Source organism: Sebastes umbrosus, chromosome 5, assembly GCF_015220745.1.
Source record: "Sebastes umbrosus isolate fSebUmb1 chromosome 5, fSebUmb1.pri, whole genome shotgun sequence".
Lineage (NCBI taxonomy): Eukaryota > Metazoa > Chordata > Actinopteri > Perciformes > Sebastidae > Sebastes > Sebastes umbrosus.
In genome coordinates, this window is record NC_051273.1 from 8,030,899 (window position 1) to 8,046,226 (window position 15,328).

The 15,328-nt window shown below is 39.9% G+C and overlaps 1 protein-coding gene across 1 annotated transcript in view; it reads right to left on the minus strand.

Moving 5' to 3' along the window:
* The window catches only part of raver2 (ribonucleoprotein, PTB-binding 2), a 96,326-nt gene that overhangs the window by 43,231 nt on the left and 37,767 nt on the right, over positions 1 to 15,328 (minus strand). Inside the window, exon 3 of the mRNA XM_037770344.1 lies at positions 290 to 597. Within this exon, the coding sequence (XP_037626272.1) occupies positions 290 to 597 (308 nt within the window). The remainder of the gene's footprint in view (positions 1 to 289; positions 598 to 15,328) is intronic.

The following is a 15,328-nucleotide window of genomic DNA, read 5'->3' on the forward strand; positions in this document are numbered from 1 at the left end:
TGTTCACAAATATTGATTGAACTTTCCTAGGTCATGGAAATAACATATTGGAATTCTTAATTTACGTGGTGTTCCCCTTTAAATGCAGTCAAATCGAGCCAATTCAAGTCAAATCAATTCAAGTTTAGTGCAGGTTTAGCCCAGCAAACTAAAGTGCATCTTTTGTCCTCATCCAAAGGGTTCAAAAAACAGGAGCCCTTTGGCATCTTTCAGTCATATAGATAAATGTAACTATTAAGATGAAATAATCAAACATAAAAGGATCATTATAACAACTGCTCTAACATACCATTGGTCGGCCCAGCAGCTCAGAACGGGCCCGTGAAGCAGAATCCTTCTTCATGTATTCAACAAACCCATATCCTTTGGAGTGGCCCGTCAGCTCGCTGTACACCAGGAAGGAGCGTTCGATGTTCCCGTAGGCGCGCACCGTCTCCTCAAACTGCTGGGCGGTGAAGGTGTGGGGCAGGTTGGTGAGGCAGAGCAGGGAGTCGGTGGGCTGCAGCGTGACGTTGATCAGGCGTCCCCGGACAGTGCTGTGATGGAGGGAGCGGATGGCATCCTGAGCCTGGTCCCCGTTCAGCAAAGTCACAAAGGCTGGAGGAGGGGACATTATGGAGACATCGACGAGACGAAAACACAGACGGAGACGAAGAACAGACACAAAGAAAGAGACGCACACACGTAAATGGACGAGGACGCGTGAGAGGCGGAGACAAACACAAACATACATTTAAAGACAGGCAGAAAGCAGTTTGGAGTGGAGGATGCACACAGTCAAGAAACATGCAAAAAACAACTCACATGAAAAGCAAAGAAAATAAATGACAGGCCGAATGTGGCAAAAAAAAAGGATATAAAAGTTTGACAGACAGTCATAAAGACAGACACACAGATACACAGAGAGAAAGACAACACATTAGCTAGAAAGCCAATAGGGAGCCACTATGTAGGGGGAATCCACTGTGACACACACACATACACACCATATCTAAACTGATATATGTGTCAGAGAAACAGTAATACTGATGAATACTACAGTTAAATACTAATGGCAATTTAATTATGATACCTAAAGACAAATGATAGCCTCTTTTCCATGCCAGTGATAATATTTCTTAACGTCATACTATCATCACAGAGTATCTCTACCAATCACGGCCGGAGTTTCATGTTTGTTTTCGCTTTCTCTTTCCAGAAGATGATCTCTCTCCCTTTCCTGAAACTGACTACGTCAGCTGTATTTGAAAGAAAACTCCCATTTCATCTTAGTCCCGTGAAGCAACAAAGGTTATCACCTGTCTAGAGGCTGTCAGTTTTTGCCTACAAAATGAGAAAAGCCGTCCTGTGAAGTGAAGTCTTTTGATGAAGCTTTGAGATTTATTCACAAATTACAATCCAGTCAGTGAAGCCTTGATAAGAATTCCCAATAGGCTTCCTTTCTTTTTAACGGTGATACCTACAGTATCTCAAAGACTAAAAAATAAAAACACCATTGATAAAACCACACACATAAACAACTGTGTAATTACGCTGAAAGGGAGGAACACGGTGAATGTGAAGAACACTAGAAGCCTATGAAGCCTTAAACAGCCTCACATGAAAACTGCCACGGACAGATTCATGGGCTGTGAAATGAGGTGGTAATAATTTGATCTGTAATGTGTAGTTAATGTGTATGTGATATGTTAAAAAAACAGGTTCAAAGGAAACAATATACACACTGAAAAAGACAAAAACTCAACTGAATAACCAAAACTATCAACCCGGTCTCACTCCCAACTCGTCAAATACCACTGATTTGGCAGCGCCCCTCGGCATCGGAAACCAGCATACGGAGGTACCCTTTAGCGACAGTATGTGACAAACCAGGCTTTCAACTAACTCCAATGTAAACCCATTACATTGGAGCAAGTGACGTAGTATTAATAGCATTAGAGTCAGCTCAGGGCGGGCAGGAGGGGTGGTGGATGGGTCAAACAAACACAAGACTTTCAACCAGGAGACCGGTGTTCGTGTCTTGTGTGAAACTAAAAGTAACATTGACTTGTTTTGTAACGTCAGTCATTAGTCACGTGAGTCGTCGGTATCGTCAGTCCCATGAGTCACGTGGGTCGCTAGTCAGTTAAATTAACGTCAACCACAACCGTTTCCAAACCCCAACTAAGTGGTTGTGTTGTCTAAACCTAACTTTATTTTGAAAGGATACTATGCATGTAACGAGCGTATATTGACATGCCATCCCCAGTCCATCCAAAAGTAACGCAAGAGGGGTACCCCCTGCGTCGGTGTCTGATGTCGAGCGGCACTGACCGGCGGTATTTGACGAGTTGGGAGTGAGAATATGTTGAAGCCAAACTAGGGATGTCCTCAACCAAAGACATTCTTAGTCGATTAACACTCATACGATTTTGTCGGCTAATCGATTAGTTGATTTAATCGATAGATCTGTAAAACTGAGTTTCTCCACAAAGATTCACACAAAAGCACAACTTTAAATGTTGTGTTTACCAGAGATGTGCTCATAAGTTTCTTGGAAATACCTTAAGTCATTCAGCTTGGAAAAAGCATAAAAAACAACTAATCGACAAAGGATATCTTAGTTGACTAAGACCAAAATGAGCAATTAGTCGACTACTCTATTAAGAGGGGGCAGCCCTAAACTAAACCACCACAAAACTCAACAAAGAGGGAAACCTGGGATCTCTGCCCAGTTCCTGAATAACACTGATATATACAGTATGTCAGCTGAAACAATTACATAATGTACACAATGCTGGAATCAACTATCCAATAATTCATAAAACGTCTAAGTAGTACGTTACTACTACTAACATCCTGTGAAAACAGCTGTGACTTCTGACCAGAGAATCATCGATTCACATCACAGCTGCAAAAATATGGATAAAAAGGGAAATGAGACTTTCCATCATCACCCTAGACAACTTATGTTGAAACTACTAAGCAGTGTTTCTGCTGCCCCATTGGACCTGCTCAAGAGACCAGCAGTTTAAAAGTGAAATTGTATTATGCAGCTCTCAGATTTGACCATTTATAATCAGCAGACGTTGTCGAGCAGTAAAAAATAACTACGGCACCTTCTGGCACCCTGAAGTGTCAAAAGGCAAAGAGAATTCATTTGAATTGCAAACATAACCGTGAAGTCAAGTTAGAACACACAGGTCATCAGTACGGCCAAATCAAACATGCATAAAAATAAAAATGCTATTTGATACTGAGAAACAATTTCTGGGGTCCAGTGTAACCATGGTGATGAAGTTAAAGGGCTTTGTGATGAACAACTTCTACCAGTGTTCAGGCTTTAAATGAGTTGCATCACATCTTAGTAGGAGATAAGATAAAGATTCATTGTACAGTAGTAGAATAGCACAAAGTGTACTTTTTCGTGCTGAACAAAAGATTGTGCCGATTTAGCCGAAGCTCAGGTTTGGGCTGGTCAAAATGTATCTAATCAAAATGAAACAGGATAAGCAGTTTGTGTGATTTTTGGAGAGATCCATAAAAGAGCACCTTAAACACTACAGACAGGTGCAGGCCTTGCACTGTGAGCTTTTGACCTGCAGGAAAATGTCACCATGCCTCTGGACATCACTGCCCCTGTGGTCATACACCTGGACAAGAACACAACACAATGTCTTTTATCAAAGCTCCGGACTCACCTGCTGCTGTTTTGACCCTGAAGTCCTGCACATGTTGTTTTTGAAATAGTGTTTCACAAGAGAACATACCGGCTCCCACCATGCATAAATTGGCTACTGTTGGGGAAGTGTATTTCAAACACATCTAATACAGAGACTATTTCATGTTGGTTGAGATGTGTTTTATTGAGTTTGGAGCTACTATAATTACTTCCTCCCTGCATCCACAGCCTGCTCTGTTGTCAGTAGGACTGGCCGATGCAAACTATGTTTTTGTCCAAATACTCTGAAATTAATTTATAGTTTATTAATACAATATGATGGTGTCTCTAAGAATCAGTGAGAGGCAGAGGCATTTTTTTGAGTAATTTTACATACATTACACACTAGTATCCTGATATGGTTTGTTTTTGCTTCAATGCAAGTCCTTCAAAATTAAAACACATCGCACAACTCTTCTCCAGTACACCATGCTTTATTCACGTTTTCAGCTACCTTGACTTCATCAGGGTGGTGCCTAAGGCTGTTTCCAGTTTCCGTTTTATACAACCGCAGTGAAAATATTGTTTTTGAAAGGCTAAACACCAACAAATATGGATTGAAGCAGAATATTTCATTGGATAAAAACATGTTGTCAATTTTGGAAATAATAAGATCTATCTTTTTTCAATAACTGTTGACTTTTGGACTTCAGAATGCTCTGGAGTTATTGGAAATGTTTGGATCACACAAGTCTAAAAAAATCCTACGCAGCCGCCGCAATTATATATTCTGAGTTGGGCTCGCACGGGCAGGCTTGGGACTCCTGGTGTGAGTGAGATCGGAGTGAAATTGGAGCAGGATGGAACGGGAGATAAAAAATCTGCTCTGCACTCCAACCAAAATCCTCCCGCTCCACTCCGTTCACATAATCTGACTAATAGTCTTTTTTTTTTTTCTGGATCTGGGTACAAAAAGGATTGTTTGCAGGTAGTGTTTAACTGGAGAAGTTCTGATACCTCTTGGTACTGGGTTATTTTGGTCAATGCCTTAAAGGTGTCGAGTACCGATACCCAGCCCTAGAAACCAAAAACAGCGGCATGTTTTTGAGGTATCCCATTTTTGTGTTCCCATTTACATGTTGGAAGTGAAAGTGAAAGCCTGAAAACTGGTAGTGTGGAGGCTAAGTTGAGTATCACTCGTAGCTCTTGTCTTCTATTACTGGTGATGAGAGACAGAGAAGCCAAATCCACCACACAGAGTTCAAATTTAGTATTTGTTCAAACCAAAGAGGCTTCATCCTCAAATACTGAGTCTGTATTTAAATGATACTGAATGAAGATATTCAGGAGACAAAGACTGATTACAAACCTGGATAATGTGATGATATATATATATATATATAAATAAATGTTACTCTATCCTACATTTCAAATGTGATAAATATTGCAAAACAATCAGTATTTTTGAGAATCTCCCGTAATGAGTAAGTATGAGGTGATATACTCTTCGGCAACCACACACAGCATCTGAACAATACAGTGACAAAAGCAACATCACAAAATGCCAAGTCATCCTAAGTGCACTATATATAGGAAAAAGGAAGTGGAAAGTTGAATGCTGGAGTTTAGGTTCCAGTCCCATAAATCACTCAGTGATTGTTTGTTAAATTATTCAAATGAAAACATTGGCAGCTGGTGTCTCTGCCACTCATCAGAGGTAGCAACACAGCCAGAAAACCTCAGAGTGATGAGTGATTTTTGGTGCTAAAAAATGGTGCTACAATCACAAACTATGATTACTCAGTCGAAGCTGGTTGCATCTATGTGGCTTCTATTTCAAGACAGCATGTTCAGCTCCGTCACAACCTGAAGGTATGGCAAGGCAAAACAAAAGTTTAAAAAATTATCAAAACCCCAAAAGAAACTTCTCAAACTACTCATGAGTCAGAATCCAATTTTCCACCATTATTGCATATGTTCGACATTTTCCAAAAAATCAACTAGAGCAGTCGTTCTCCACAGCAACAAGCAGCTAACATTTAGAGCCACCTTTCAAGCATATTTCATATTCATTTAAGACCAACATTGTTGGCACAAACCAGTTCCTAAAGTTCTGGGCAGACCTTACAGTGTCATACAGAGGTGTCAAACAAGCAAGCTTAACATCAACTCAAACAACCACAAAAAGTTCACATTTCTATGACAAGGTGAGCAAAAAAAAAATCACATTAAAACAACTTTGGAAACTGCGTTTGATAGATTTGAAGATCTATAAAAAATGAAGGTAGGGCTGCAACTAACAATTTACATTATCAATTAATTTGCTGGTTATTTTTTGATTAATCAATTAATTGTTAAGTGTATAAAATGTGAGGGGAGGAGGGGGGATGTTCATCACAATCAGTGGCGCCAGCAGGATTCATAGCATTTCATAGTGTGCACAATAACCACCCGCCCATTTATAGGCTACCTTTCACATCAAGGTTCCCATGCACACATATGCAGTCTACTCAGCGAGCGAGTGCGCGAGCAAGAGAGAGAAAGATTGATTTATGTGTTTTTTTTGCACCAATGTTGCCAATACAACACCACCACCATAAAACTCTGATTAGCCTACTGCACACATTTCAAAGACCAGCCAATAGGCATGAAAAACAGCAACAGCCAGCTAAATAAGATAAGATAAGAGGAAGTGCTTTAATATTACTTTAGGCCCTGGGGCTATGGACAGTGAAAGCCCGTCCGTCCCTTCACAACATTAATGCAGCACCCCCTTTCAATGGACAGCAACAAAAAGTGCCCTCCTCATCAGTAAACACAATGTGAAACTCATCAATATAAGACAATACGTAGGGCTGCACTGAATAGTTCGAAGCTCAGAAGCTTCATTCATTCTCTCTTTTATCTCGTTGGCTAATCTTCCAAGAGTCCACATTAAAAACATTTTAACATACAATAATTTATATACATTTCAACACATAATTGTTGACACACACACATATCACATACATACATGCATACAGCACACACACATTCATGACGTCGACATTCAAATTCTAAATTAACATTCAAATCTATTGATTCATTTTGTTGTAAAGATCAAAAGTCAAAATGTATTGAAAAAAGATAGATGTACGTTTATGATCATTTCCAAAATTCACAACATGTTTTAACCTCGTGAAATATTCTGCTTCAATCCATATTTGTTGCCGTTTAGCCTTTCAAAAACAAGATTTTCACTGCCGGGGCTTCAGCTTCGGTAAGCCCGTGCATTAGGCGCCATAGCCCAGAGAAAAGTGCAATAAAAGTCGTCCTTTAGCGCAAAAGCATCGGATTCCCTCATTTAACAGCATCAATAGTTGGACAGTAACAACAATGTGCAATAGCAAGACCTCCAAAACCTCATAACGACAACTCATCACTCATTACGGCTGCTGGCGCCACTACCCAAGATCACGTCTTCACATTGCTTGTTTGGTCCAAACGGGATGTTTTAAGGATATAAAACACAGAAAGAAGGAAATCCTCACATTTGAGGAGCCGGAAACTTGTTGGGATTTTCTCTTGATAACGGACTTATATTGTTAATCAAATTTAAATGCAGGGAGCAGTTATGGACAATCTGGACATTGTCTCAATGTTGGCAGAACATGTACGTTCCCTTTCAACTCTGATGCGGGCCGTCAAATCAAAATCTATTTAACAGTAAAATATATGCGGAGCACACAGGAGATCTGGAGGTGGCTTAAAAGCATCTGTAACGCAGGACGCCCCCACTGACCTGCACACAAACACCACCTCTTTTATCTTACATCAAAGCTACAGTCTGTATCTGCATACCGACCAACCCCTATGTCCACACTATTTGGTTAAAAAATACAATACAAAGACTACAAAATGTATAAAATATGTGCAGGCATCTATGACTCAGTGCATGTGCAGATCCGGTAGACGCTGCAGTCTTGGATGGAAAATGTTGAAATGAGCAACAATCGGGACATCTGCTCCACAGGCGTCTTAGTTTTCACAGAGAACATCAATGTAGGCAGATCTAATGCAAGGTCAGGTCAGGATCGGGCTAACACACAAGAAAATCTATCCCCACCTTTCTGAATCTTCATCTATCAGCCTGCCTGTACTTGTCTTCCTCCCTCTACTGCATCTCCATCGATCGCTTCATTTTTGTCTTTTTGCGCCTTTCCTTCCCACCTTACTGCTCTCTGACTACTGTATTCCTTCATATCTATTGGCTTTATGCCTGTCTGTCCTTTGGTCTCTCTCACCACTTCGCTCCCAGTTTCCCTATCTCCATTTCCATGTGCCTCTGTCTGTCTTCAGATACCGCCTCCACCCAAATCAATTACCTCAAACCCCATCTAATACTCTTACACACTCACACACACACTCACACACTGTAATGGATCTCTTACACTAAGCTGAGAGCCTAATCTGGTTTTAACCCGCTAAGTACGCCACCTAACATTAGGCATTACGAGGAGATGGAGAGAATATGGTTTGGGCTTTATGCTAAAGCTCTCTCTCTTTTTATTGCCTCTAATGACACAGTGCAGCCCGACAAGCGGGGGCTGACGTCAAATTCTGCTCAATACTTTCTCCAGCAGTGAAAGGGAGACCTCTAAGACGCTTAAATAGCTTACAAAATAATCTTATAATTCACAGCCTGGCAATCACTGAGTGGGCTTCCAAGTGAACTTTGCCACAAAAAAAACACAAAGAGAAAACATGAAAAAAAAAGAATAACAAAAGCACATACGTGTTAATTATGGGTCTCTGCTTCTGAGCGTGTCGATTATAACGCATGCTCCTATGAGGAGTGTGTAGGGGCTAAGAAAAGAAAAGAAAGTCTTCCGTTGAAATCACCTCGAAGGCTGCAATTCTGCTGCCACTTGAAGCAGCTAATTAAAAACAGGGGAGTTACGAACGCCGCGACGGACCCCTGAAACTCGAGGGGCTGGTCCTCGTGCTGTGTGGAAGGTGGTCCTGCTGTTTCATCTTGGCCCCGAGGCCTAGATGAAAGTCTCAGGTGGAGAAAGGCGTCTCACAGAAGTAAACAACTCAGCGGGCTGACGGGGGAAAACGCTCCAGAAGTTCAATCCACATGTGAATTCTTTCTTGATGACTTTAAAAAATGCTTGGTAACTCCTTGAATTTCAAGCTCATAACTAGAACAAATGTGTACAATTTTCATTGAAAAGTATAATACAATTGAATAGCATCCCCCCCAAAGTTACGTGATATGATAACTAGGGTTGTCAAAGTTAACACGATAATAACGCGTTAACGCAAATTCATTTTAACACCACAAATTTCTTTGACGCATTAATGCAAATTGTGATTTTTAGGTTGTAGCGTGCTCAGATTAAATAACATGACGCGAAGGAGGTTAAATAACGCTCCAAACTTAAGCTACATTTTGGCGAGGAAAAACTGTCATGGACACTTTCAAAGGGGTCCCTTAACCTCTGACCTCAAGATATGTGAATGAAAATGTGTTCTATGGGTACCCACGAGTCTCCCCTTTACAGACATGCCCACTTTATGATAATCACATGCAGTTTGGGTCAAGTCATGGTCAAGTCAGCACACTGACACACTGACAGCTGTTCGCCATGTTATGATTTGAGCACATTTTTTAAGCTAAATGCGATTAACTATGGACAATCATGCGATTGAATGCGATTAAATATTTTAATCGATTGACAGCCCTAATAATAACGTTATTCAAAGATATGTGGCATAATAAGGAGTATAACAAGCGAGAACATCCACTAAGAGCAGGAGGGAGAGGTGGTGGATGTGTCCAACAAACACAGGACTTTCCCCCAGGAGACTGTGAAACTAAACTAAAAGTCAAAGTTCACTAGTTGTGTGGTAATGTAATTTTGTAGGAGTCAGGGTTGACTTGTAAATATTGTTGACATCAACATCCAAGTTGTAATTAACGACTGGGAAACTCAATAATTTCTGAAAGCTCTGATATATGCGAATTGGCACTTAAAAAACAAGTAAACATAGCCGTCAGTTAAAGTTTGTCATTCAATATAATTAACCCAAATATAATGGATATGATGTAATCGTGTTTATGCACAATATTTTAAACCCTTAAAAGTCCAGTTTAGTAATCATACATCCATCTTGAATTGTCAGTTAACAAAGGAATCTTTCCCCACCTCTCTGACTCTTCATCTATCAGTCTGCCTGTACTTTCATTACTCATCCCATACGACGTGAACACAACATAGGCTACGATGGTAAACATGGTAAACATGGTAAACATTATAGCTGCAAAATACTATCATGTTAGCATGCTGACATAAAGCATCATTCAATGCAGCCTCACAGAGCCACTATGGCTGTGGACTTGTCTAGTTTTAAATTATATCGTCAACTTATTGATATTCAGTAAAATAGCTAGACCCTTGTTGTTAAATTTTGTAGGCCAATGATCAAAATTAGTTAGACTATGATTAACAAAAGATTGAATAAGCAAAGTACACCTGAAGGATCCAAACAGCACCTTGATATAACCTTGACTTACAGCTAATTTCTCTTTTTTCCTATTTTGCATCTGAAAGCTTTGACAAGAGACAGGTTATTATTCAAAATAGTGATCCAAGAGGAACACTACAAAACAATTTAAAAGAGAAATATCACCAACAACCAGCCTGGGTGTCATCTATTATCTTTTTATGATACCTTCATCCTTTACAGGCCATCAAGTGAGAAAATTATAATTTCATCCATTTCACCGATTCTTCTTCTGTGCTAAAGGTGAAAAGTTCCTTGAGTAATGATGTGTAAGATTTCAATTTGCTTTAGAGATGAAAGGGAGATAAGAGGAAACCACGGGGCCGAGGACGGTGTTTAGAAATTACATCATCATTACAATTTCAAACCTGAACTAAAGGTAATATCATCTGTCTGTGTGTGTGAAGGATGAGCTCTCTATGGATCTGCTGCTCTTTCCTTATCAATCACACACACACACAGATTATACACACCAGTAAGAGCACCGAGTCTCCTGTGACTCATCCTAACAATGAAGGCCCCCCAAGGATGTTTTTGACTGCGAACTGCAAAGTGTATAAATCCTCAGATCACAGCAAACATCATCTCTGAGATGAAGAAGCTGTGATCTGAAAGGCTATCCAAACATTTGCATTGTCTGAAAGGCATACGTTACAAAAGACGATTTCACAAATAAAAGATAAAAACAGGACGAGAATGGAAGAATGATAAGTGGCACCGGCAAGTTGTGTCTACAAATATAAACACACACAACAGATATGACACAGCCACGATTGTGCCTCTGTAACACCAATAAACCCTCATCCTCCCTTACGTTTCTGTGGCTTTATATTCCTCCCCGCCACTGTGCTACAGCATCTACATGAGTAAACACTTCAGACGAGCTGCGTCCTCCTCTCTCATCCTCTCCCTCTCTCTCCAGCGGGTCCTCTCATCCTCAGTCCTTTGTCTTCCAACACGTCGGCCCTCCCACACTCTCCTCTCCATCACCACCACAACCTCCTCTCCATTCTGCTCCCTTTTTCTCCTCTCTATCGCTGTTTTCATCCATCAGTCCTCCCCACATTACTGCAGCCACTTCCATTGCAGGCTTCAAGCTTACATTAGGGCTTGAATATTTTTTGGGTTCAATAGATTTTTATTATGATTAAAAAATATGGCTGATGGCACTTTGAATGGGTATCATTGCCACATTTATTTTGACCGTCAGTGTAATACCAGTCCAGTCTGGGTCACTCATTTTTCTATTATCGCAACATGATTTGGACTTGTCTGGACCTGCCTATCACAGTCTTTTGTTAGTTTTTGGGCTTTTCTTCCCAGAATTGGTGGCTGATCTTGCAACAGACTGGAGAGGCTGCTTTGCTGACAGTCATAAAAATGCAAAATTCTTTAAAGGAACAGTGTGTAGCATTTAGGGGGATCTATTGGCAGAAATGGAATATTATATTAATGTTTTCTTTAGTGTATAATCACCTGAAAATAAGAATCGTTGTGTTTTTGTTACCGTAGAATGAGCCGTTCATATCTACGAAGGAAGTGGGTCCTCTTCAAGGAGCCGGCCGCCATGATTCGCCACCCAACACAAAACCTTTGTGTATAATAATAGTAGGGCTCTCAAAATTAACGTGATAATAACGCGTCAATGCAAATTTGTTGTAACGTCATTAATTTCTTTAAAGCACTGACGCAACTTGCGATTTTTAGGTTGTAGCAGGCTCAGTTTTAAAGCTAGAATGAAGATACTGGTATCATGTGGAACTAGAAAACCTAAAGAATCCATTGGTACCAACCATGTCGTTAAATAACGCTCAGAATTTACGCTAAATTTTGGCGAGGAAAAACTGTCATGGCCATTTTCAAAGGGTTTCCTTGACCTCTGACCTCAAGATATGTGAATGAAAATGGGTTCTATGGGTACCCACGAGTCTTTATATATTATATATTTGACAAATCTCCCTTTAAGGTACATTTTGAACAGATAAAAAAAGGTGTGATTAATTTGCGATTAATCACGATTTAATACTCTAATCGATTGACATCCCTTAATAATATATATTTATATTTTAGGCCCTAACCCAACTAAAAGCTGTTTGTTTAACGGAAATCTTCCAAAGGAATAATTGTGGATGTGGCAAAGTTTCCTCCGTCCACACTGTACACCTGAATGTCAGAATCAGCTTTTGTGCAGGCATCTCTTGTCTTATTCAGTTCTGCAACAGCAAAAACACCACAAACAGGTGGAACCCGAGATTCAACAAGTGTGGAGCAAGATGCAGTCAAGCAGGGGAGCTAGAACTATCCTGACATTTGATTGCAACATGAATTCAGCAGTCACCAAATGTAACAGAATATAAAATCACTTTTAAACAAGTAACTTTACAAAGATATTAATATTTAGAAATAGTGGCTACACAATCAAACATGTACAACAAGATTTCTTATTATTGTGTTTGTTGTTATCAGCTGTAGCAGTAGTATTGAGATGTTATAGAAAGGTATATGAGGTTGGTGGGTGTTTGATGTAGATGGACAGAGAGATAGAGAACTGGAGGGATGAGATGCATAAGAGGCAGTTGCTGAGTGGATCTGCCACTCGGCGTCTCTTCAACCAGCCGCCTACTCACCCGCCCACGGCTGCATTGTTCACTCAGCAGCTCTGTCCCTCTTTGAAACATTTCACTCTAAAAACGGGTGCGTCATTTAACATATCCACGAATATAATTTTGTACAGTTTTGTAGTATACATGTGATTGCATTCTAGTGTTAACATAAATAAAATAGTGCCTTCTGATTTTAATCGGAATTTAAACAAATGATAAAAGCAAGTACAGCTACTCTAGCAATCTGCAGTCTGAAGAAAAACTTTGACACCAAATACTTTCGGACAGCAAAAAAATAAATAAAATAATGCGTTTTAATTGTGCATGAGATCCCGCCCCTGTCGGCCATTGTATCATCAATTCATCATCTATTGATCCTTCCAGTAGATGACTCCGTCTCTCTCATTGTTCTCTCTCCATCATGCTCTCCCCTCCGTCCGTCCATTTCTACCATTAGTCACAAAATCTGTCATTTTAAGTCAATCCTAACCTTCATCCTCCATCCATCAATTCAGTTCCTTAACATCCTACCACCACCCATTCTGCAGGTGCTTTTCACTCCTCTCCTTCCTGTCCTTTCTGCCTTCCCCTCTTCTTCAGTGAAAAAAATACTGCATTTGATCTATGATCTAACCAAATACCTAAATCTAATCTTAAATGACAAAACTGGCTCAAATGGAGTATTTGAAAACAGATGTGTCACCATGTGCAGACACAACAACACAAACACCTGTACAATTGTAATTGATGAATCATTTCACTTGTCACTTTTCAAGCAAAAAGCCAAAAGATTTTATGCTTTTCTTTGAGAAGGATTAGGAAAAAAATCATATTACTATACAATACTAATAAAAATGTCTTTGGGACAGTCAGATAAAACAAGGAATTTGAATTATAACAGGCATTTTTAAAAAAATGTATGACTTTTAATGGACAAAATGATTTATCATGAACATAATTGGCAGATTAATCAATAATGGAAATATGAATTAATTGAGGCACTAATGTGAGTCAATGTAATCTTCAGCTCTCGTACACATTAGTGAAACCATACACCTGTGACAATGCCTCACTCTCTCACTCACATGCACACCAGTGAAACCAGAAGGTTCTGTTTTCTCAGAAACTATATACACAACAAAAGGGAAACGATTCAAGATACAAAAAAAGAGCATTTGTTATGACAAATTGTCATATTTAAATTAATACATTTAAAGAATCTAAACAAATGCAATAGAAAGAATGCTTCAATTACATTTTAGCTCATTTGGTCTCTCACTCTCCCATCTATTTCTTTCTCTCCAACACAAAAAAACAAGACCACACTGGGAAATCTGCATATTCAAAACTGGATCATGACAATACCTCAGGGAGGCACGACTTCCTCTGTTGATGCACTCTGAAGACTTAAGACCAGGTGTGGGTTTCTCTGTGTGTTTCTGTGGTCAGCTGGTTATCATGAGCTCTTCTAATCTTTTGTGTGCTCCTTATACAAAGAAAGCAAGGTTGACAGCCCTGATAACACTGTGAGCAGAAGACACTAGTAACATTATGTGTATGTGTACATGTGTGAATCTATGTGTGCTGTACAGTCCAAGCAAAAGGTGTTAGACCATGTGTGTGTTTTTCATGTGCGTTGGTGTGAAACACAGATAAAAAAACACCTCTTATGCAAACTCTGATTGCTGAAGAGAGAAACTTGAGGGTTTATACGCAGTAAGTGATTATGACTTAATGAGACATATTTCAGAGATGCCTGCATTTTTCTCAAAACATTATTTCTGATTGTCAACGGGGGAGCTTTAAAAACTGTATTTGCCACAGCTGGGGTTCAAGTTATTTACATTTCTACAGCAGTAACTTTGCTGCTGTTTGTTGTATGAAGATAAAAAAGATGCCACAATTATTCTTCAGAATTATATACAGTCATTGCTGACCACAAAGCAAAGCCCAAACTTTGACAGTGTAATATAAAGCCCTGTTCAGACCTGGCATCAACATGCTTCCTGAGTGATCGGATCACAAGTGGACAACTTTAAGTACGTCTGTTCACACTTGCGTCTCTAGTGACCACTTGTGATCCGATCTCACTTCCCCGCTCTATATGCACATAAACACGTAGTAAACACATGGCTAATACAGCAGACGTTGTGACGTAATATTACAGGAATGTCAGTAGTAATATCCTACATATTAGTGAATTCTGGTACATTGTATTAACATCAAAATAAAAGGTTATTGTACAGGCGATCCCCAGGGACCTCCGCGCCGCCGGCACCGCTGCCTTTGCCAGGCAACAGTGGAGTACAGAGCTTCAGAGAGCCAGGGATGAGAGAGAGCGAGCAGGCAAGAAGGCGGGTGTCAGCTCCGTGCAAAGCACACATGTGACAGTATGATAATAATGCACTTCCCGTGCCTAGTCTGTAGATATGTAGCCTATAGATGAGATATATTTTAATAAAATACAGTTGTACCGACAGGATACAGTAGAGCACAGAGGCCGTTTCCATGCTGCAAGCCAGACATGCGCTCACGT